At 36.7% G+C, this 22,618-nt stretch overlaps 1 protein-coding gene across 1 annotated transcript in view; it reads left to right on the top strand.

Annotated features, from left to right (window-relative positions):
• The window catches only part of LAMA4 (laminin subunit alpha 4), a 102,003-nt gene that overhangs the window by 22,261 nt on the left and 57,124 nt on the right, over window positions 1-22,618 (top strand). The window contains exons 2-5 of the mRNA XM_083373630.1: window positions 5,558-5,659; window positions 10,725-10,849; window positions 18,707-18,787; window positions 20,613-20,827. Coding sequence (XP_083229756.1) covers window positions 5,558-5,659; window positions 10,725-10,849; window positions 18,707-18,787; window positions 20,613-20,827 — 523 coding nt within the window. The remainder of the gene's footprint in view (window positions 1-5,557; window positions 5,660-10,724; window positions 10,850-18,706; window positions 18,788-20,612; window positions 20,828-22,618) is intronic.

The following is a 22,618-nucleotide window of genomic DNA, read 5'->3' as shown; positions in this document are numbered from 1 at the left end:
CATATATCATAATTTCCGTTTTGTCTGTTTCATGCAAAAAGCCTATTGAACTTGCCTCCAGAAAGTGAACTGGCTACATGCACTGAAGGCCTGTCCTGTTTTCTGCTAACTGGGAAGGTATTACAAGTAATTCTCATTTAGTGACCACAGTTGGGACCAGCAACGTAGTTAAGTGAACCAGTTGCTAAAATGAAACCACAACAGTGTTCATGATTGTACTTCAACTTTCTTTTGCTTAACGGATCTGTCAGATCATAAATGCAAGGACTGGCCACAAAATTACTTTTTCATCACCATCATAAGAGCAAACAATAATTGAACAGGGGAGTCACTAAATAAAGACTAGCTGTATTCAGGTGGTAGGGAAACCCCAGAAGATATCTGCCCTGCCTTGATGTGTAAAATCTGCAACATATAAAGAATTATGAGCACCATTCAAGGGATGAGCTTGCTTAAACTAATTATCTCCAAAGTTGGGCAATAAGTAGTAATTGCGTGCAAACTGGAACATTCCCAAAGCCTTTCGTTTTACCTGAGGGAGTTGTGGGCTCTTTTGGTTTGGAGTAGTTTGGATTGGGTTTTCTTTTTGTTTTCTTTTTTATAAGCTATGCCAGGGGTAGGCAACCTTGGCTCTTTCATGACTCGTGGACTTCAACTCCCAGACTTCCTGAGCCAGTATGGCTCAGCTTGGAAAACTCTCCCTTTCCCCTCAGCATACCTGGCTCAGGAATTCTGGGAGTTGAAGTCCACGAGTCATAAAAGAGCCAAGGTTGCCTACCCCTGAGCTATGCTAAAAAGACTGAGAGAGGAGTAGGGGGGGGAGGCAAAACAAATAGCTATGGTTGTTCATATTCAACTCCTGGAGAGTGTTGGACTGTGTTGGATGTGGCAACTGACAGATCTGAATGGAAATCAGAGTGAGTTTTGCAGTTAGACCACAAGTACAGTAGATCTCTACTGATCACTCCCATGTCAACAGCTGGATGAGGGGAAGTCTTCACTGAGGCCGTTTGCCTTCTAATTCCTCATCATATTAGCCCCTTCACCTGAAAAAGACCAGAGACTTCATGCTCTGTGCTTTCACCATAACATTTAACAATCAGCTCAATCTTATTTAGGGATGGGTACAGGTAGTCCTCAGCTCATGACCAAAACGAGTGCAACATTTATGTTGCTAAGCAAGCCATTTGTTAAGTGAGTTTTGTCCCATTTTACAACTATTCTTGCCACAGTTGTTAAGTGAATCACTGCAGTTGTTAGGTTAATAACAGAGTTGTTAAGGAATCTGGGTTTCCCATTGACTTTGCTTGTCAGAAGGTTGCAAAAGGTGATCACATCACTTCAAGATACTGCAAATGTCATAAATATGAACCAATTGCCAAGCATCTGAATTTTAATCACATGACCATGGAGATGCTGCAATGATCATAGGTGTGAAAAATGGTCCTAAGTCACTTTATTCAGTGCCATTGTAACTCTGAAAGGTCACTAAATGGACTGTTGTAAGTCGAGGACTATCCGTATTTGAAATTTCCTTTCCTTTGTACAAATCCTTTAATATCATTCTGAAATGGGTCAAGGATATTTGCCACAAAACAAATTATTACTCTTGCAAATTACAGTTCATTCTGTCACCAAAGGAAAAACAAAGTTAATGTTCATTTTAAAAAAAACCTCATGATCTTAAAAGCTTCTTGCTATTATTTGAAACTCTCTGACATTTGGCATTTTTGCTTCTGCAGCTCCAGTTCAAATCCCAAACATGGATCAGATGATATCTGCATGCTTCTAATAATGAATATATTTTTAACAAAAGCTCCTTGCAATATGAAAGCACAACCTTCTTCCATTTGAGCTCCAGATTAACAGATTTTTGATCTGCTAATTGATCTGTTAATGGCACTGAAGTCACCCCAATGATTTTTATCTATCTGCTGTTTTACTGTGAGGCAGAAATAACGTGAGGAAAACTTTAAATAGAAACAATTAACACATAATAAACTACACATTTTTCTCTCTTACTGTATTGGAGAATGCAGTGTGTAACTAAACTAAAGTTCAAAGGATTTGTGTGTGTTTTTTTTTACAGAACGATAAGGAATTTTTGAACTGCCTTTAAGGAGGAAACGCTCTTAAGTTTTTGATTTTGTTTGATAGGACCAAAGAAAGAGCATGTAAGAAGTCAGCACTATTACCATAAAAGTAGATATGCAGCGTGAGGATTTTCTTTTCATAACCATCCACTTCCAACTTTATAGAAAGCAGATGTTCGCTGTCTTTTTCTGAACATGCTCCATTATTAACAATTCTAAACCCAGTGCAAGAAAATGGTGGCAAATAAAGTATCAGCACAGAAAAACATTTAGACCAGGTTTGCATTTTGTTATTTACAGTATCTGGGTTCCTATAATCCATTAAAAACTACAAACTGTGATTTGTTTATTTGATTTATAGTCCTTTGCCTTCAAGAATTCAAAAAGACTCGAGTGATTATATCTTTTCATTTTATGTGAACAACTATGTAAGTTTGGCTGGCAAAAGTGGGTCCAACATTACCTGTTGAGTTTGCATCACACAAGATGGATTTTAATTTGGCTCTCCAATGCTGTAACTTTTTATAAATCAACAAATTCATTTCCACAATACATTTTCAGCCTACACAATAAATAAATCCAGGCCTAGGTTGGGTTTGCCAATAACAGCATGTCATAATCTAGGCAGCAACCTTATCAAGTTGATACCCAAAAGACAGGTTACGGTTTTAATTTGCAGAATTCCCAAATAACAGGGCAAGATATTGCATTTCTCAAAATGAAAGATTTTCTGGAGCTTCATGAGAAAAGTTGAAATACATTTAATTTTGTAATGGAATATAAAATAATTTTAATAGTTTAAAGGCATTTCTCATTTACCAGAGACAACTTTCCTTTACAATGCATTCAAGAATATAGAGGCATTTTGAATGGTTTCTTTTTAAAAAAAACTAGCACAGTAAATATGCTACTATCAGAGAAATGATAAATCTTCAGCAATACTCAAGTTGTTTTCCTTTGAATCTCAGCATGGAAACCCTTCTTGAATTTCTAGTGTAACATAGCTTATTTTATTATCAGATATCCATTGTAAGCATTAAAAAGTGCAAGTTTCCATTTGTGTGTCCCAAAGCTACTTTTTCCAAAAGGCAACTGGACTTTCTTGGTTTATTCCAGGGGTGTCAAACTTGCAATGTCACGTGATGTGTCGCGACGTGTTGTGACTTTTTTTCAATTGCCGGCAATGGGGTGGGCGCGGTTTCACCATGACGCATAGGCCCACGGGCCAGCAGTTTGACGGGGTGTCTTTGAAAACATTTCGCTTCTCTTTCAAGAAGCTTCTTCAGCTCCATTTGTGTGTTTATTGGAAAAGCAGGGAATTAAAAAATGAGTTATTCATGCAGTGGTGATGTCTTCTTCACGAAATCATCACTAGCAGGTACAGTACAGTAGGAAGATGTTCATAGCTAATAACATATGCAGTGGCATCTTTTAAAAAATTGCAACCTTACATATTTTTCCACAAAAGTAATTTCCACTATTTTCAGTACTCCCTGTAAATTGCATATACAATGATTATCCAAAACTACTTTGAAATAGTAGGTAAAAAAATCCAGATCAAAGGATATAAGTTGCTTTACAAAAATTGCATCCTGCCAATCCAGCCTTGTTTTTAGGTTTTCTCAAGCTTCAATTGCACTCTTCTCAATTGGACCGAAATAAGAATATTCATAAACATGAGAAGTCAGCAAGTTGGTTCAATTAACATAACTCCATTCATAGGAATTCCCAGTGCTTTTTTTGTAAAAGAAAAAGGTGCCGGAACTCACACATGTCATACAACCTGCCTTGCCTACCCTACAAGGTTCCATCCAAAAAAGGTGCTGGAACTCCGTTCTGAGCGTTCTATGGAAAAAAAAGCCCTGGGAATTCCTAAATGGCTTCATAAATGTTCTCCTCTTAATAATTCAAAATTCTAGGCTATACATGTTTGCTTGTGCAACATTGTACAAAATTTTAAGTACAATACCATTTAATATATAAAGTACTTGCCAATTCAGACATTCCCAGCTTCATTTGAAGTCATTTTATTTCTGTTTTGACTATGACATTTCCTTTCATTTTATAGACTGGGTGCTTATCTTTTATTTCTCAGCTTCACAAAATATAACAATGCCTGATGTAAGATAAGCTAAAAAGGAAGAGGAAGTAATTGTACTTATTGTCTGAATAAGGCACTTCATTATTTATAAAGGAAGACAACATTCATAACTTAGCTATTCTGGAGCTACAGATGCCTTTGCCTAAAAAAAACCACACAAAAAACAAAATGCAGGTGTCAAAACAATTTCAAGGCTTAATCATGTTTAGTAACAGGACTGGCCTTTTCTTCTTTGGGTTGGGAAAAAAATTCTCTCCTGGGCTTGAACTCTCCATAGCAAATAAGAATGCTAATGCTGAAGAAAGAATTGAAGTAAGGACTATTTCAGCCCACCTACTGTTTTAAAAAGTTGAATTATAGGCCAGTGGGCAAAGCAAGCCTGTTACTTTTGCCCACGGAAGAAAAAAAAGTAGCTTGCCAGTTTGACTACTACCTGTACTTACATAAGCCTTCTAATCAATTCTTTTTGCACCAAGGAATATTAAATTACTTAAATCACACAATTTGCCAAATATTCTGATAATACTAGAGGCAACAAATGGAACAACAATTCTGTGTTCTCCCAAGAAAGGAGAAGGGGGGAGAGTATCAGCTGTAGTCAAATAGTTAGGACTGGAGGATAAATGGAGGCAGACAAAATTTGGGATTGTATTTATTTCCTTTATACTGATATAAACTTCACAGCAATCTTCTGAATTCACTTGCTCATTTCTTAGTGTCCAAAGATTCATCAAAAAGTAGGCTGACATTGAAATAAGTGCCTATTAGCCTATTTTTAAAAGCTTATTTCATCTGTTTTATTGGCCATTGCATAAGAGATTGCTTCCCTTTATAACCACTGGAAAAAAAATAATTTAAAAAGTAGTGGCAGATCAGTCCCATCTGTGATACCTTGCTGCCAATCTGCTAAAATTGCCTTAATAAATGTGTGCCTTAATGGATGTATACAGCTTATATTTAGATTAGCTCTTTATCCCTGACTTATCACCTTTTCTGCATGCTTGTCTAATGTGTCTTATTTAGATATATGGATTCGGAAGAACTGTATTATCAGGCTTCAAACAAGGTCATTTTGAAGGTTTGTTGTCTAAAATGTCTAATAATAAAAATTTGCTGTTAAGATTGTAGCTGATACATCTTGAAAATGCCAGAGCTAAGAAAAATATTAGAGCTACAAATCTGAGCTGTAGCAGCTGCATTTGTTTTTCTTGATCTTATTCTTATTTTTAAAATTGTAGGGATTTTTTTTTATCTTGAGTTATAGCTACATGTTAGCTAGGCACTATGTAGGTTACAAAAAAAACAAAACCTGGGAAAATATAGCCAATTACATGTTCCCCCCCCCCTTGGATTTTTCTTGCAGAAATGCCAAGAAGGGTTTTTTCACACCATTTCAGGCCACTGCAGCCCCTGCAACTGCAATAACAATGCCTACAAGTGTCTTGATGGATCTGGTGTTTGTGTGGTAGGTAATCTCTCTTGCTTTGCAATGTCTGTAAATGCCTTTATGATCCTCATAAGTGGTCATTATTATAACTCCTGTCCCAAGAAATCAGATATTTTCTGATTTTTGTAAGCTTGCTTTTCTGTCCTCTAGGTTTTTTCAAGAGATTTAGTTTGTTTGTTGAATTTTTAATGCTGCCCATCTCACTACCGAATGATTCTGGCTGGCTAGGAGGTTGCCTTGGGCTTTGTTTCACTGCTGAAATGCTGGTTCACATATGAATGATTGCTTTTTGAAGACCACAAGCCCACCACGAATGACTTATTGCGCATCCTCTATGCCACAGGTCTGCAACCCGCGGCTCCGGAGCCGCATGCGGCTCTTTCAGCTGTCTCCTGCGGCTCCCAGTCCTCTGCCATGTGCAGTCCAAAAAAAAAAAGTTCAACCAATCAATGCAAATATGCAGGGTAGGTGCATATCTCGCCTTGGCTCCACTCTTCAGTCAAACCCTGTTCTGGGCATGCGCGCATGTATGCACATGCGCACACATTTTTTGCAGCTCCCAGTTTTTCCTTTTGTGAGGGATCCGGTTCCGAGTGGCTCTTTCACTGTTTCAGGTTGCTGACCCCTGCTCTATGCGTACGTCACATGTCAGAACCCAATATGCAATGATGACATTTGTATAATTATCATCTCTTCAAGATGCATTTGGTGCCATAACATTTTGCTGTAGAAACCCATGGATTGCACTCCAGAATTTTTGTATTGGACAAAATGTCTCCACAGCTTAAACCAAATTTTCAAAGCAGCTAACAAGAGACCCAAATAAGAATATAATGATAATTTCATAATCCAGTGTTTTTACAAGCTTTGAATTCAGACAACTTAATGTATGCAAACGTGCAGGCACAAAGAAATCTGAAGCCAGATTTCTGAAGCAATAAAACAACCAAAGTGTCTTGTCAAATCATTCCATAGAAAATAACCAAAATGCTAACAAAAAGGTTTTGAATAACTTTGTATTCAAAAAGGTTTTGAATAATTTTCTATGCTATTGAGCACCCTTACTTCTAGCTCTGTGAAGCTGGCAGATATAGGAATAAAGAAAGTACTTGGGTTTTTGGAATTAGATTTATTGGTAGTGGGATAATACAACAGAATCTTGAAAGCCTATCAAACTAACAATTCCACACGACTTAGAGCTAGTGTACCTAAGGTAGAATTGCTCTGAATTGCCTTATCACCCTTCCTTTCTCTGCTGACTCTGGAATACTCTTCTGCAATGACCTTATTTCATTCCTTAAGTGAAAAAGCAACATGCCCAAGGTCTATTAGGTATTCCAACATACTTTAAGCTATAATTTATGCTACCATACATAGGTACATTAAAAATTAAATTAAAATACTAATTCAATCCAAATATTGGAGTAGGTAATAGAATATAATAATATAAGAATGATGTGATTATATAAAAAAAATTTAAGTTTGGAAGTAATCTATGGTATTTTAATTTGTATAATATATCAGGATAATATGAATTTAAAGCTTAGTTGGGAAGAAGAACAGCTTTAGACAATTGATATAAATTGTTTTATTTGTGATTGTTTTTATTGGGTAGATTGAAAAGTAGTATCTTGTTTTTGAATAATTATTGATATGATGTATATATATATATATATATATATATATATATATATATATATATATATATATATGTTTGGAGTTTATCTATATGAGTTAAAGTTTGATAGTCTATATAGTTCAGGATTGTTTGCATAAGCTAGATTATGATTGTTTGTATTTTTATACCCTGTATTCTGCTCTGGGAAGTGGGGGGGGAGGGGAAAGGGAGGGTGGGGCTGGGGAGGGTTGGGGAGGGTGGGAGGGAAGGGGGCTGTGGGGGGTTTCTTTTTTGTTGTTGTTGTTTGTTAAAGATAAAATGTATTCTAAAACTTTTTAATAAAAAAAATTAAATTAAAATACTAATTCAATCCAAACTAAAACTAAAAGAAAAAAAAGAACATAAAAGTTTGTTATGTTAAGAAGGCCTTTCCACATTAAGTGTGAACTGAACTGTGGAGTCCTTGGAGCATTCTGATGTTTGTTTGCTTGTTTGCAGAGTTTCATTACCCAACTAGATAACAACATCATAAGTGTGAACTGTACGGTTATATTCCTCTCTTACACTCTAAACATTCTATAATATTTGATTACTACTAAAGTAAATGGTAGTTATTTTAGGGGATCAAAACTGGAATCAAAAATTAGGTATCCCTGAAGCTCTGGATTGCCTCTAGAATTATTCCAGGTTTGGTCAAGGTTGAACTTTGGCAGCTTAGTGACATATCTGTCCGGAATACCTTGGGGAGCACCTGCGGCCGGCGTCAACTTCCCTCCGCCCAGTACGCTCCCACAGAGAGGGCCTCCTCAGGGTGCCACCGGTCAAAGAATGCTGACTGGTGGCCCCCAGGGGGAGGGCCTTCTCTGTGGGCGCGCCGGATTTATGGAACCATCTTCCGGTCGAGCTCCGGATGGCGCCTGATCTCCGCTCCTTCCAGTGCGATCTTAAAACCTACCTCTTTGAACAAGCTGGCCTGGCCTGATGGGATGGGGTCGGGTTTTATAAATTGATCTTAACCTTTTAATCTGTATTAATTTATTACGGGCATTGCTGTTTAATTACTTTTTAATTTTTGTACCTTGTTTTTTATTATGTATTGCCCTGTTCACCGCCCTGAGTCCTTCGGGAGAAGGGCGGTATACAAATTAAATTAATAAATAAATAATAAATAAATCATATCTTGGGGATCAGAAACAGGGATTCTGACTGGCCAGCAAATTTGGGAAAGTTTTAGTTAGTTTTGTGAAAAGTTTAGTCAGTTCAGTTTATTTAGTTATAACTTTGGCAATTTCAGTGCTTGTTAAAAATTCAAGGCATTGCTTAGCTAAGTCACAATTTTGCCATTTACTAGGCAACTACCACCAGCACTTCCTTTTTCCAGATAGGCAAACTCTTATTGTTTGCAAAGTAAGCTTAAATTTTTCAGGGGAAAAAAAGTCCAGCTACTTCCTTTAGGATTAAAAAAAAAAAGGCAAATGTAAATATTCCCCCAGGATCTAAACCAGCACTGTTATGGATTTTAAAAGACTTATAAGGAATGAGACAATTGTTTACGTCAACTTATCCTTAGAGGGGTTTTTTTAATCATTTTTATGGTCTCTGTAAAAAGGTTTATGGCTTCATTTCCTCTGCTTCTTTAAGCAGCACTTAGCAGTGGACCTGATCGTAACCTTAACCTTTATAGCCCCTATTAAAAAAAAGCCTGGGTTGATATTCAGTGGCCACATAAGCAGTGGGCACCAGACCCTTGCCAACCACTCATGCTTCAAAAAGTCTGCAAATTGGAAACAGAAGAATTAAGAATTGTGCAATATAAGCTGTAGAGACTTGTTTGCTATTCAGAAATAACACATTTTATATATGTATTGCAGGTAAAAGCTGGGCTGGAGCAAGATGTGTCCAGGCAAGAACTGTGAAATAACATTTAAATATCTAAAAACAGAGAAAGTATCATCCTTAAAGAAAATAAACCATGTCTGCTAAAATGCTTGCAGATTTTCTGTAATAGACCCCTTCATGTAGGTGCACACAGAGAGATGCTCAGTCTAAACCAATGGCAGCAGGGTATGTCTAGTTCTTTACTGGCACAACGCAGGGGTAAAATATATCTTTGCAAGATGCTGAAAAAATATTTGTATCTCCACTCAAGTCAGGAGCAAATACTCCAAACACCATTAATAAGAATGGTTCCTGTCTTGTAACAAACCCTTCATACACAAGTGATTTTTTAAAAAAATGGAACAGTCAAGCTAACTTGAAATTGCTCTCAAACAATTTTGATAGTATATTCAAAATAGAGTACAGTGTATAACTCCTAATATTTCTCTTTCATCCTGCTTAGAAACACTTTGGAAGGGAACAACATAAAAATACCATAAACGAAGCTTGCTTCATTGGCAAAAGTGGCATGGATTAGAGAAATCAGCCATCTCTGGATTCAGAACAAACTGCTATATTGAAATGCTCAGTATATTTCCATATTTTCTCTTGTAAATTGTCCTTGCATCAAATTCCCAAAATTGGGAGGCAGGAACATTTCTAAAAGAAAAAGTGGGGGGGGGGAATGGTCCTCACACATTTAGGTTTAAAGATCACATGTAGGCAATATTTGCCCAGAGGCTGACATTCAAAACTGCACTCTTTTCTGTGTACTTAAAAACTTTCTTTCTGTTTACAGAGAAAAAGATAAGAAAAGGGTGTTCTGCCTTTTCAACAAACAAGAATGCAAAATGACAAACAATAACTGTGCAGAAGCCACCAAGAAATCTTTTTTACAACAGAACTAAATGAAACGATCTTCTTGGATGGATTGAAATATGGGAGATTGCAGCCTTTCTTTCTATTTCTATGCAGTCATTTTCTAAAGTAACCTGGCATACATCAGTATGTCAAAGAACCCAAGCCTCTGAATTTTGAATAAAGTGAAGCAGCAGCAGGGTTTTTTTTCCTTCGCATCTAATCTGTGGTCTTCTTCAAGAGCCTTTCTTCAATCATTAACACTTAAGAACTGGAACCATTCCTTATAACCGTATAGATGCTCTTGGAAATGAATTGGTAATTACAGCTTAGCCAGCATGTTCATCAGTAAACTGATTCCAAGCAGGCATCAAGAAATGAATTCTTTAATATAGATCTCACTGTGACCAATGATGATCAGGGTGGTGGTGGAATGGCTTATAGAACAAGAAAAAATGGCACCAAGCAGCTCTGAGCAGGCTGCAGAAATATGCCTTCCAAAATTATATCTTGCAAACTATTTGGTTAGTGCTTTGTTAGCAAGCCTGACATGTTCAGCTTCAGAAATACAATTCTAAAATCTTATTTTTATTAGTCAATAAACACCTGATCATCACATCAACACTGGGTTTCTTACACTGATTGCCAAGAGTGTTCACTTCAATAATTTCTGAGTAGTCTGAATAAGTAATTCGGATGTGTTCCTTCTCTCTCTTTCTCATATTACAGGACTGCCAAAGAAACACAACTGGAGACCACTGTGACCGATGTCCAGAAGGCTACCTGGGTGATGTGACCAGAGGGGCACCCAGCTTCTGCCAACCTTGCCCTTGTCCCTTGCCTCTGGTGGCCAAGTAGGCAAACTAATATTTATTTTCAAATGATGTTAGTTATTACAGCCATCGCTCCTGCTGCTGGAAAAAAATATCCACACCCAAACTTTATTGAGTTTTAATCTACCTAAAAAAAATTACATTAGTGTATGTTGCGTGATGTTGCAGACATTATATTTTAGCTTTTTTCCCCCTTTTATTTGTGATCTAACTTGTATGTGAGACTCTTTGGGTTAGTTTTGACTCCTGAAGTGGTTTGCCATTGCTTGTTTCTTAGGACTGAGGGAGAATGACTGGCCCAAAGTCACCAGTTGGTTTTGTGTCTAAGGCTGCACTAGAAACTCACAGTCTCTTGGTTTCTAGCCTGATGCCTTAACCACTGCACCAAACTGGAGGGAACAAATTTATAGTACAAGTGTTCCTTGAAAAAGAAGTATCTATTTCTTTCAAGGATCTAGTTTAATTTCCTGGTTTGAGAACCGTAGCAGCAAATTTGGGTGTAGATGCTTTCAGGCAAATATGTCTCAAATCTTCAGACAAGGCTTTTCAACTATATTACAGATCATGACAGCAATCCAAATTAATAGAAATGTTAATGACGTTTACATATGTAAAATATATGTGATATATTCAGCCAAAGTATTCAGTCTTCTGAAGGAAATTCATAAGAGCCTATTATGAGGAGTGAATGGAAACCCCATAATTATAGTCATTGTTTCAGAGATATTTTGTTATCGGATTCCTCAATGGCTTCAGCAGTGTTATAGCTTCTAATGAACTTGAAAAGTTCTTAGAAATTCAGGGATGTATTCAGAGATGGATCTGCCTTCAAAGTAGCCCATGTTGAACTGTATAACACAATCAAACATCAGGAATTGACCACAGGAAATGTTTTATGATTTTTTTATATTGTGTCATAAAATGCTTTATGGTAATTTTTGTCATAAAATGTTTTATAGCATTTCCCTAATTCCAATTCCATGGGAGTTATGGGTTCTCGATTGGAGCACATTCTATAAGTTAGACCATTTAAGATAACCTGGTTCAAAAATTTTTCCTCTATGCTGCACCATTTCACCCAGTTAAAGGTTACAGATACAATGTCAAGTTTCTGACCTATGGGCTTTTCAAGTGACTCCCAGGCATTGTTTACCTTAAAAGTCCTTTATTAGCCTAATACACCGGCAAATACTTGCTCGAAGGAAGCTGGAATCTGAAATCTTTGCCCCTTGCACAATATATTCAAACACAATTCTTCACCTTTCTAATTTTGTCATTAATCATATTCTCCAATTAATTTAAAGAATCAGTTTCCCTTCCATTAGAAAATCGCCAAGGTCTTATCTTCTCTAGTTAGAGATGGCCTTGAAAGGTGCAATCCTACTTGTCCCCCCTCCCAAACTTAAACTAAATCTCTTAAAGCAATACACAAGTTTAAAATATGAAATGGCTACTTCTTCATCTCTTGTCAAGCAATAACATTCGATGTTAGCAGCGTTGACACACAAGACTTTTACTAATATAACTAAGATAACATAGAATTCATGGTCATTTTTCTGGCACAAACCCTGAATAGTTCTGTGACTTTTTATCCTTACAATTTCCATTTCAGTAGCAGCCCAATTTCATACAATTTTCGTAACCTTTAAGCTGACAGACTGCACGGATGGACTATTAGTCTTGCTTCCAAGGCATTTATTACTTTTTTCTTCCATGAATTCATACATACTGCTTACATTGCAAAAATACATTGTGGAAGAAAAGATGTTGAAACTGTAAAAGATCAAGTAAAAAATATCCTTGCCTACTTCTTTCCCATTGGTAGATGTATTATGGTGTAATTAACTATACTGTATGATTAAAAAAAGGGTTTCACAGTTTGCAGTGCTCTATGCCTAATGTGGATAATGGGTTAGTAACATTTGGGATCTGTTCCAATGGGTGGAGATAAGGCCATTTGGTTTGTCTCTTAGATTTAAAGGTTTTGTAACATGGGCAAAAGATGAACACACAAAAGAAAATATTGGTACAACAAGGGAAATGAATGCAAGTCTATGGAAAACACTTACATTTACTCAGCTAGATTTATGAGAATGCCTTTAGATGAAAGGAATTCTTTCTTAGAGTGTGTCCTACATATTCGTAGGAGGTCACCCTCTGAGGAGCTGTGATGGTAAAAGGTATAGTATCTCCAAATCTATGAGATGCCTCTCCTCACCCAATACACATGGACTGTTGAAAATACCCTTGTAAAAAACATTCATGGCAAACTGAATTGGCCTTGAAGAGAAACATGGAGAACATTTAGTCAGGAACTGTGATCCAGTAAACCAGAATTTTTTATTCACTGACCGGAGCTCAGAGACATATAGCTAGCATACTGACGTAGTAGGAAGGCATAAATAATGTCACACAAATGGGTTTACCTAAAACAGTCCAGTTTCACATTTGTAATTTCCACCATGTCTGCCTTTTTCAGTGTCTTTTCTTTGCAACGTAGAGAGCCAAAGGTATATAAACTCAAGCTCTACATTTCCTTATGGCTGTTCAGCAAAATGCAAAGCTTCATGGGAGTCCAGTATATAATATACTGTATAATGCACAGGTAGCCTTTGACTTACAACAGTTCATTTAGTGACTGTTCAAAGTTACAATTGCACTGAAAAAAGTGAATTATGACCATTTTTCACAGTTACAACCTTTGCAGCATTTGCATGATCATGGGATCAAAATTCAGATGCTTGGCAACTGGCTCATATTTATGACCATTGCTGTGTCCTAAGGTCATATGGTCACCTTTTGCAACCTTCTGACAAGCAAAGCCAATGGCGAAACTAGATTCGCTAAACTGTCGGGTATTACTAACTTATCAGCTGCAGCGATACACGTAACAAAACTGTAGCAAGAAAGGTCATAAAATGGGGCAAAAGTCACTTAACAAATGTCTCACATAACAACAAATGTTGGGCTCAATTGTGATTGTAAGTCGAGGACTACCTGTATTACTGATTGCATGCCACAAAATCATGTCATTTCTTTAAAGTGATTTCATCGCTTTAGAGGAACCAACTTTGATCACAGTGCAACATAAGAGTTTTACTGAAAAACGGGCAAGATCCTAAAAGTTCCAATCGATTTTATTATTGGTACAATTTTAAGGAAGCACAGAAACTCTGTGAGAGGAGCTTTAGTTTCTGAAAATGCTCCTTTGCCAGAAGCCTTTCATCGGTTAAGGAAATTGGTTCAATTCAACCCATTTAGAACAAGTGTTGAATCATGCTCTAAATGTGACGCCTCTTATTAAATGTAATATACTGTCTTCTGTGACCTGAGATTTTTTTTGGGGGGGGGAACAATGTGGGAAAGGGGACAGGTTTCCTTCTTTTTAGGGATATCTTTTTAATAGTGTGAGTTGCTAGAGCTATCATTCTCTCCGATCATCTTTCAGTCCTGTCCCTAAACTTTAAAACACTGAATGGAAAAATGCTCACTAATCTCTAGTGCAGCATTTTTCAACCTTTACAGATGGAAGATGTCTGGACTTCAACTCCCAGAATTCCCCAGCCAGCAAAGCTGACTGAGGAATTATGGGAGTTGAAGTCCAGACATCTTCCAGCTGCCAAGGTTGGGAAACACTGCGTCTAGTGTACACATGCAGGTAATTTCATGGAGATAAATGTTAATACACTATATGGTAAAATCCTAATATACTACATATAGCATCTTATAAATTCACTCTGAAGAACTTACATGTTATGATAGGTATTTTTTTCTAGTATGCTTAACCCAAAAAAAAAAGGACATCAATCTTTTGGCTTTTCAATCAATGGAGTTCTTATATTGCTTTTCTTTAAAAGACTGCAAATGACCAGCTGCCTACAAGGAATATAAATCCTTTCATTCCCCACCATCCAGTCAGAGCTGAAGAAGCTTCTTGGATGGGAAGCAAAACCTCTTCAAAGAAAAACAAAAAAAGTCCAGTTGCCACTTGAAAAAAAGCACCTTTGGGACAACCATGACCTGGATGACTGAGAATCTCCATACAAACTTTTCTTTAAAAAAATTATCCAGTGCATATATTTACATTGTAAACTGTCTTAGGTTAAGCACCCACACTTTCACTACCTACCATGCACAGAAACGCACACATATTTAGTTTCTTTTTGGAACCCAACTTATTCTTGTTTGGGGGAAATATATCTTTCATAAAGGAATGGCTCTCTGTGTAGATTTTTTACCTCAGAAAGGCAGACACTTACAGGCTCCATTGAATGAAGCCGCAAAGATTCCTTCAACTTGGACTCAACTTCAGCATGCTCTTGGCGACAATATAGAAATGGATTGCTATTGCCTTCAATTTTTTTTTCAACTTCCTAGTTTAGTCTACAGCTGTGGTAGTTTCTCATCCTAGGACAAGGGTGTCAAACTGCTGGCCCGCGGGCTGGTCGCATCTTACGGAGGCCACACCCACCCCAGCTCCGGCAATGGAAAAAAAGTCACGATACGTTGCAACACATCACGTGACGAGGCAAGTTTGACATCCGTGTCTTAGGACTAATCTGGCCTGATCTGCTTAGCTTTATGAGATCATCCAAAATTAACTAAATGTTGTCACCTGCTGAGGCTTTTAACCCAAAGCGGACTTTTCCCCATTCAGCATTGTTATTTATTCTGATTTCTGACAGGCGTCTTTCCATTTTCTGCAAATTCTCTATAGAAAATACTTTGCTATTCAACACACATGCATTTATGCACCCCTCCACCCCACCAGATATCTAAACCAGAATTTATTCTACTATCTATATGTATCAGAGGTCATTTTATTTTTTTCTTAGAAAATAAACTTCTGAATTGCAAAATATCCTGCCATCTTCTTTAGGATTTCCATTTATTTACAACCCCGTTTCACATCTCCATCAAGGCAAGGAATGTTTCCTAACTCATCTTTCCATCATTGTCATGAAACTTTTGCCAAATAAATGCAACTGATTTAAAATCTGGTTTATGTCTAATTGATCCTATCAAGAGCCATATTCAAAGCTACTGTGCTGTGTGCCCCTTTCAAACAAAAGAAACATTCTCCAATTAATAGTTTAAACAAAGGACACATCCATTTTTCCCTGCCCTTAGAGTGGTTAGGATTTGGGGTACACATTCTCTAAGTATTATTGTCATTATTATTTTCACTTTATTCACTTTTTCCTTTTACATTAAAAATGTGTTATTACAGGAATGTAATTCTTTAAAAGTTATGGAAAATAAAGTCTTGCTTTGCTGTTTTGCAACGAAGAAACCAGAATAGGGATTTATAAAGTCTGACCAAAAATGTATCAAGTTCTTTAAACTGGCAGCTTCATTATTTACACAGTTGTTCTTGGAACTCATCTGTAGGGATTATGGTGGATTTTCTGAGCAGACATGGGGGGTATGGAAGATTATCTCCATTCATATCAGATAGCTTGGGAACTTGCAGAAGAATCCTGGGACAACTGAACACCAGTTATTTCAAATGTCAGCATATGTGATTAATTTTTTTAATTCCCTAGAATTTTTTTTAAAACTCTTACAAAAAATACAGAAATATGCCTAGCTTATTGTTATGATGTCCGGATCTGGAGTTCTTTTCAATATATAAGGAATTAACTCTGTGTAAAATAGGTAGAGGAGAAAAATGCTCCAGGGATGAAACACAGTTGAAATGATGTCATTAAAATGTTAACAGAAGGCAATGTGGGAGTACTATTTTTCATGGCAATCTCAAACAAAAGTCTCTCTGACCTTATAAACATCTCCAAACAAGGGAAGTAAATGCACTTATAGTAACTCTAGAGAATAGTGGCTTAGACATGCAGATGAAATAGAACAGAAGCCAAAATGTTTGGATCATTTTTTTTGTATTTCAAAACAAAAACCACAGTTCTTTATTTGCATTTGATTAGCTACTCAACAATCTCATCCAAATTCTCTGGAAGTTATGGGCTCCATACAGCCAATCCTGCTGGTGTTAGAAAAACTCACTTCTGGCCCCCTGATCTAAAGGGAGTTGTTTGAGATTACCACCCACCTGTTACAGCACCTATGTTCTATATTTTGGATAGCTAGGTAACCTGGGAAGAAACTAGATTAATAAATCCTTGCTCTGGGAGAGAAATATATTTATATTATTTCTGTAACCAGCATTGTCTACTCAGTGAGTCTGACAAAATAGACTTTGGCCCAAGTTTATGCTACAGGAAATATATATAAGAAACTGCCTTGTGATTTGGGTTTTGGAATCCAGAATTCCCCAGGAGGAGATAGAATTGCCAAATATTACTGAGCAGGCAAAGCATGTGATTCTTTAATGAATGACAGCATCTGTAACAAATGTACTGTATCTTTTGGTTACTAAACAGCATAGTTACTGAATAGTTCTTCTTAGTTTGTAAGTTGTAATAGGCCAACTTTCAAAAGCTGAGTAATATTTGAAAAAAGATGCACTACAAGAAGAAATAAAATATCTAAAATAATGTGAATTAAAGTATATTATTATATTATCAGGGTAGTGTGCAAAGAATTTCCAAACCAGACAATTAAAAAGGTAGTATTGTAATAATTATCATAAAGTTTCCCAACTAGTTTCCCAATTTTCCTTATAATGGCAGAGAATTTTGGAAGCTGCAGTCCAAATATATTGATAATTTTCCAGATTGAGGAAAGATAGTTTATAGTATTCAGATATAATTGATGTGATGCATTAGTTCTCTACCCAAAATAAAAGAATGCTAAAATCACACTGAGTTAATTTATTCTTGTGCATTATAGAAAAATCAGATGTTGCCCTTCATTTGCTTTTCTCTGGATTTCTCTAACACATTCAAAATTTCAGAGATCCAATATTTGTGCATTCCAAGACAGCAGCTGTGGCAAGGACTGATACGGCTGAAAAAATTAATCTCTGCTCTCTTTTCTTTCCTGGGGAAAAATAGAGTAGAAAAAAGTGTTGATTTCCCAGCCATATTTGCTCCTTCCCACTTCCCTTTTCAACACTTTTATTTATTTGCCCACTGAAGAGTTCTTACAGCCTGGAAGCTTGCATTATTTTACCTTTGCTCTAATAAAAGAACTTATCTCAAATAGATTTCAGTTAAAAAAAAATTTCAGATTGTAGGTTGAGTTAATTTTTCTTTCTTTTTTAATAGTCTTATAAAGGCTCCATAGCAGGCAATTGCCTACCGTTTGAATCTAATTAACTTCAATGGAATCTGAATGAATTATGTTGTAAGGGTCTAAGAGGATTGTATTATAAGTTATACACCACTTGGCATTTTTGGCAGCAATAATTCTCCCTCAAAGCAGCCAAGGACTGAAATGAAGGAAATGAGAGACCCTGAACATATGTGTTCATACTGAAACCAGTTGGGAACAAATATAATTTCTCTTTGTTCCTCTATTGACAACCAGCATAAATAACAGCCACTTCATTTATTAATTATATTATTTGGAAACTAGTATTCCCACTTTGAAGTCATTTAAAACTGACTAGTGAGGTCATTACTTATCTTAACTTCTTCTGACCTCAATTTTATCTCCTAGGAGTGGCTAAACCTTAGATCACGATGAGGTATTCGCAGGGCTGTTTTTGTCATAGAACGCTCAGAACGGAGTTCCGGCACCTTTTTTGGATGGAACCTTGTATGGTAGGCAAGGCGGGTTGTATGACATGTGTGAGTTCCGGCACCTTTTTCTTTTACAAAAAAAGCACTGGGTATTCTAGCATTCAGCGATAAAGGTACAAAAGTTTTCAGTGTAAACCTATTGAGGTTCTGTGTTATACAGATGGCATTCATAAGTGTGTGAGTAATCATTTCTAATAATGACTTTTTAATATACTTTTAGTTTTGGAGTCTCCTGTTACAGAAAAAATGGAGTGGTGCGCTGTAAATGCAAAGAACATTATGCAGGGTTAAACTGTGAAAGGTAAGGATATATTTTAAGAATTATAAATCTCAATGTTGATTATGACAATATATATATGATTTAACACAGTGTTTTTCAACCACTGTTCCGCGGCACACTAGTGTGCCGCGAGATGTTGCCTGGTGTGCCGTGGGAAAAATTGAAAAGTAATTATAAAATACTTTCTTTGTGTTTATTTGATTCCTATTCAAGAGAATTACTTTATATATAGTCAATATAGGCACAGAGTTAAATTTTTTAACATTTTCTAATGGTGGAGTGCCTCGTGATTTTTTTCATGAAACAAGTGTGCCTTTGCCCAAAAAAGGTTGAAAAACACTGATTTAACAGGTAAAATTTCTTCTCATCCCTGCACTTAAATGGAGGGGAGAAAATCATCAGGTGTTCTTATACTACAATAATAAAAGGGAAACAAAGGTGGACCTCATATGTTGTGGTACATGTAATTTAGCTGACCCGACTAACTGAAAGTAAACTGAGGCGGTTTATAACATCAGCATCTCAACAAATGCTTGCCCTGTAGAACTCCTTGAGGAATAATATTAACTAATTTTATCAAGTTAGAAATGCAGTCGCTTTGCTTTTCTAGTCCTAGCTCCAACTGACTCCTCACATTCGTATGCAACTCACAAGTGTACAAAGTACCCATCACTCTTTGGGTGCATAAAGAGCCCCCATCTGTATTGAGGGGAAGAAAGGAAGAGAAGCATAGGATAGGATATGTGAATCAAATGAATGCAAATGGAAACTCAAATGAATGGGAAGAACAACCTATAATGGGGCTGCACTTGCATTATCACTTTTTTTAAACAAAACGTTAAGGGACATAGGGAGCAGGCTGCTGACAGCATGAGGTTGTCATATAGGGAGCCTTGGTGGAGCAGTGGGCTAATGCCTCCTTAAGTAACACCAGCTGCCTGCAATTAGTGCAGGTTCGCATCCCACCAGGCTCAAGGTTGACTCAGCCTTCCATCCTTCCGAGGTAGGTAAAATGAGGACCCAGATTGTTGGGGGCAATTAAGCTGACTTTGTAATAATGCCGCTTGGGGTGTGTGTGAAAGCCCTAATAAGCAGGCATATACATAGAATGAAGGCTACTGCTAAGCTTGTAAGCCGCCCTGAGTCTTCGGAGAAGGGCGGGATATAAATGGAATTAAAATAAAATAAATAAATAAATAAATAAAATATGAGCATTAAGAATTATGTAAGAATGAGCTGCATTTCAGTTTGATTTCCCACTGAAAGGGCAAGCAGGACCCAATGGCCCCAGGAAACAATGATTTTTAAAAAAAAACTCTTTTCAAATCTCTTCAACACCTGCGTCAAAAAATTGAAGAATATATCAAGCAGATGAACCGTGAAAATTATATTACAGCATGACCTTTTGGCATGATTTTTTTCATAATTTATTTTCCTCACTAATCTGCTCTTTCAAAGATATCAGCAGCTGGAAAGGTTGCTAGTAATATTTAATAAAAGGCATTGGTGTTAGATAAGTGTAGGGCAGCATTGCAAATTTCAACGTTGGAACTCCGGGGATCAGAGCAATAGATCAGACTTCTGGGTGTCAGAAATACTCCAAGTTTCTACCTTGTTGTTGTTGATTTATCCCTCCAGAATGCCACCAAGGGTAGGCAACTTTGGCTCTTTTATGATTCATGGACTTCAACTCCCAGAATTCCTGAGCCAACATGGCTGGCTCAGGAATTCTGGGAACTGAAGTCCACGAGTCATAAAAGAGCCAAGGTTGCCTACCCCTGCACCAGGCCAAAGGATCTGAAAGACATGCGTATTAATAATTGCTGGGTTTGTATTTTCACTCCAGATGTGCTCCTGGTTATTATGGAAACCCTTTGGTGATTGGCAGTTCTTGCAAAAAATGTGATTGCAGTGGCAATTCGGATCCTAACTTGATCGTTGAGGATTGTGATGAAGTGACAGGCCAGTGTCGCAACTGCATGCGTAATACCACAGGGTTCAATTGTGAACTCTGTGCTCCTGGTTATTATGGGGATGCTAGAATAGCCAAAAAATGCACAGGTACTACATTTCGTAAAATATGTGATTTGTTCCATGGATTTGCATGAAAAGTGGACCCTCTGTTGATTATTTATTTATATTTCATAGTTCTAAACCACCCATCTCCCTCAGAAATATTTTACTTTTGGTGAGTTTATAGCAAAGAACAGGTTTTATGGATATGTAAAATAAAGTTGGGAATATAAAGATAAAAATAAACAGAAACAGAAATGCTCAAGCAAGAAGCCCTATACTATTTCATATAAATGGTTGTTCAATCTCTTCTTAAAAAGCTTCAGTGTTGGAGGAACATTGCTAAGGAACATTGCCACTAAGCTCAAACCTTTCATTTAAATATCATATAGCTTATAACTGGAGGTATACTTCCTAGTGCTCTGAAAATTATTTCAGAGGGAATCTTGCTTCTTTGTGCCTTTACAGTAAGACAGATTAATATATTGACATTATTATCCATAAAGGGTATCTGTCTGCTTTGCAGCAATGCATTAATCAAGCAGTGTACACTTCATATCACAGTAAAAACCAAGCCAGTCTAGGGACTAACCTAATTTTAGAAGTATAATAAGACAAAAGTGCCAAAAAGTTTTAATATATTCCAAAAACGAACCCTTTAGAAGCCCATTTAAAAATTGCACATGCTATTCTGTTTTTTTAAAAATCTTGAAAATAGTAAATAATTTAACCTTTCAAGCAGAATAAGGTTTTAAAAGGACCTTTATATTATATTGATGCTAACAGTCTGTTAATTGAGATAATACATACAAATGTTTGAGAACTTTGTCCCACTTTTCTATAGCAGTTAGGTAGATTTAGTTCTCATCTGTAGTATTTTAAACATGCCAACATTATAGAGAAATATAACCAATTTTATTCTTAGAATTCAGAGATTAAAAGGTAGATATGAAAAATAATGCAAGAATTTTTTATCAGCGTTCTAGTGTTAAGGCATAGAAACTGTAAATTGGCAAGCATCTAATGGGAAATCACAGATATTCTATTAACATGATTGTGCAAATGAGTCCATTACCAAAATAGCATTATTTTGTAAATGTAAGAGCGTAGACATTCAAAATTGCAAGACTATTACTTTTTGTATGTCAGAAATTTCCTCAGAGCTGTTATGCTGCAAACTTTCTGAGTTGTTTCACATATAAATTATTTAGGTCGTAATTAAAATATACATTTATTGTTCAATTGCAATAATTGCTTCTAGAATTATTTTCTGATTTATGGCATACTTTTCCCCCAAATATGTGGGTCCATTTCTTGCTTTATAGAAAAACAACTATTATCAAATGTCACAATGCCAAATGCCTCATGTCTTAAAATAACAGGATTTGTAAAGTAATACATAAATGCAGCATTAAATTCACTGAGATCTCTGCAGAACCATATAGCCATGTTCAACATAGACACGTAAAAAGGATGTACATACAATGAACCTCTTTGATCAAGCAAAAGTAAAGGCTAATAAACATAATCATCCAGATAACGAAAGGATGAAGAGCCAGTTTGGTATAGTGGTTAAGGCACTAGGTTAGAAAGTGGGAGACCTTGATTTTTAGTCCCACCTTAGGCACAGAGACAACTGAATGACCTTCGGTCAGTCCCCCTCTCCCAGCCCTAAGAAGGAGACAGTGAAAGAAACCACTTCACCAAAAAATCTTGTCAAGAAAACTGCAGGGTCTAGTCCAGGCGGTTACCAGAAGTTAACACTGACTACAACACCTCCTCCCTACCCCCCGCCCCCCAGGATTCCAATAGAGATAGTATAGAGTAAGATACTGAATC

This window comes from Vipera ursinii (assembly GCF_947247035.1).
Source record: "Vipera ursinii genome assembly, chromosome: 1".
In the NCBI taxonomy this organism is placed as follows: Eukaryota; Metazoa; Chordata; class Lepidosauria; order Squamata; family Viperidae; genus Vipera; species Vipera ursinii.
The sequence above is the reverse complement of the archived record's forward strand: the minus strand, read 5'-3'. Positions and strand labels throughout refer to the sequence as shown.